The sequence below is a fragment of the Poecilia latipinna genome, unplaced genomic scaffold (assembly GCF_001443285.1).
Source record: "Poecilia latipinna isolate Pla-1442-1.1 unplaced genomic scaffold, P_latipinna-1.0 Scaffold1109, whole genome shotgun sequence".
Classification (NCBI taxonomy): Eukaryota; Metazoa; Chordata; class Actinopteri; order Cyprinodontiformes; family Poeciliidae; genus Poecilia; species Poecilia latipinna.
The window spans coordinates 131,232-133,431 of NW_015113725.1; the positions used below are offsets into that span (position 1 = coordinate 131,232).

The following is a 2,200-nucleotide window of genomic DNA, read 5'->3' on the forward strand; positions in this document are numbered from 1 at the left end:
CCAGGGGAAAAAAAAAAATTTTTCCAAGAGGAATTTTGGGGGAAAAAAAGTTTTTTTTTTTTTTTTTTTTTTTTTTTTAACTTTAAAGGCAAAATGTATATATTTTTGTGCATTTAAAGTGTATTTACAGCCCTGGCTGTTTCTTCAGCAAAATTATTTCTTTTTTTCTTTTTTTTTGCTTGTGTACTCCAGTTAACAATTACTAGATTAGTTGACGACTATTTCAATAATCATTTAATCACTTTTATGAAGCGTTGTAGCTCACGCGAACAGAGAGCAAACTCCACTCACACTGGAATCCAACTCAATGACAGAATCACAAAAACAAAAAATATTACAATTTCTATTTAGGTAGAAAAAAAATCGAAAGGCATGACTAAGCAGAAAGCGACAGGAACGCCTGGTTTTCTCATGCGTAAACAGATTTTGTTTGTTTGTTTATTTGTTTGTTTGTTTTTCTCTTTTTCAGAATTCTAACACTGAAAATCCAAACTGTGTGGGGATCGAAGGCGTGCTGGAGGCTTACTTCCACACCCTGCGAACCGTCCAGCTGTACGGCCCGACCAACTTCGCTCCGGTCATTAACCAGGTGGCTCGGTGAGACTAACACCTGCTATACGGATGAAAGTGCGCATCGTAATAGCAGTAGCAAAAAAATGATAGAAAAATAACCTTCAATATAACGGCTAAAAGCAATAATAAAACAGAAATGTAGCAAGAATATCAAAAGTAAATTGAAACAAAGGACAACTTGTGTATAAGATTATCTAAAAACATTCCAATTAACAGCATGTACAGATGTGTGTAACAGGATAATTTAACACAAAAAGGTTAATTTAGCATTAATAGGGCTTTAATGACGTAGTCTCTATTTTTGGGACATGTAGTAGTGATGATGATAGACAGCAGTATTTTACCAGAAGGATCTAATTCAAGGTTTTTTTCCAGGATTAAAAGGATCAATGACAGTTTTCCTCATAACCCTGAAAGCCTTTATGTATCACCATTTAGCCAATGCTATTGTCAGATACCAACTGAACCGATGCTACCTTTGATTTTGAGCAGTGCGATCGGCCAATATTTATATGTGGAGCCGATCTTTTCTTCCAATCTTATCTACCTCAGCAAAGGTCTAACAATGAACCGCCAGGCCAGGCCATGTCTGCGCATTTGCAGCTGACAATAGTCACTGCTACCAACTGAGCAACTTTCTTGCCATATTTAGCAACATTTCAGACGAAAAATTTTTGGAATCGGCAGGTTAAGTTTTTTTTAAAACTCAGTAATCTGCAATCGACCAAAAACCTGCAATTGGTGCATCACTAATTTATAGCTTGAAGCCTGGACATGGGATTTAAGCTTTTAGGAATCACTAATGTCTTCCTCTATTTTCAAATTCCATTAAACTTTCTAACTGAGCTTAAAGACACCGGTGGGTTGGGATTAGCCTGGTGAAATATAGGTGAATATTGACATCTGTGCAGCTCTGTGTGCTTGAATCAAGTTTTTGTCCTAATTCCTGTGTTTTATGACATCAGGTGCGCCGCAGAAGTGACGGATGGCTCACAGTACTTTGTGCTGCTGATGATCACAGATGGCGTCATCTCAGACATGGCTCAAACTAAAGAGGCGGTTGTCAATGTGAGCATGATCAACTCTGTTCTTTAAACTCTCTTGTTTAAGTGCTACTAGAACGATGTTAAGTTTCCAAGCAAAACTGAGTGATGAGTTGACTTTTTGGTTTGAAATGTTGTCTTTCAAAGTATCTGATAATGACATGGCACCATATCACTAAATATAGATTGAAATCTTAGAATGAATAAATAATTTACATGCACATCGCATACTACAGCATTTTATTCAGATAAATAAAACGTACTGCTTGAACAATAGGTTCATTTGAAGACAGAAAACTTATTCCAAAACACAATATTCGGGACATAGGTCTGACATTAGCTGATTCTCAAAGGTCCAGTAGAATTTAGCCTGTTTGTTCAGAGTTACACTTCCATTATACATTAGATTGGCATCTTCGCAGTTTTGATTCTGATTCAGCCAGCTGTTGATAGTGTAAATGATTAAATACTCCACGTTTTGGAAGCTACTAAAGTTGTTGTATAACTGTAATCATTTTTCCAACCGTTCATCTAAATGCTCTTACTGGACCAGGGATGGAAATCTACTGTCTGTCTTTTTTTTT

General features: G+C 36.4%; 1 protein-coding gene across 2 annotated transcripts in view; it reads left to right on the forward strand.

Moving 5' to 3' along the window:
- LOC106959695 (copine-9) overlaps window positions 1-2,200 on the forward strand; it is a 54,507-nt gene that overhangs the window by 38,869 nt on the left and 13,438 nt on the right. For both annotated transcript variants that reach the window (XM_015052438.1, XM_015052437.1), the window contains 2 exons: window positions 470-597; window positions 1,539-1,641. In XM_015052438.1, coding sequence (XP_014907924.1) covers window positions 470-597; window positions 1,539-1,641 — 231 coding nt within the window. The remainder of the gene's footprint in view (window positions 1-469; window positions 598-1,538; window positions 1,642-2,200) is intronic.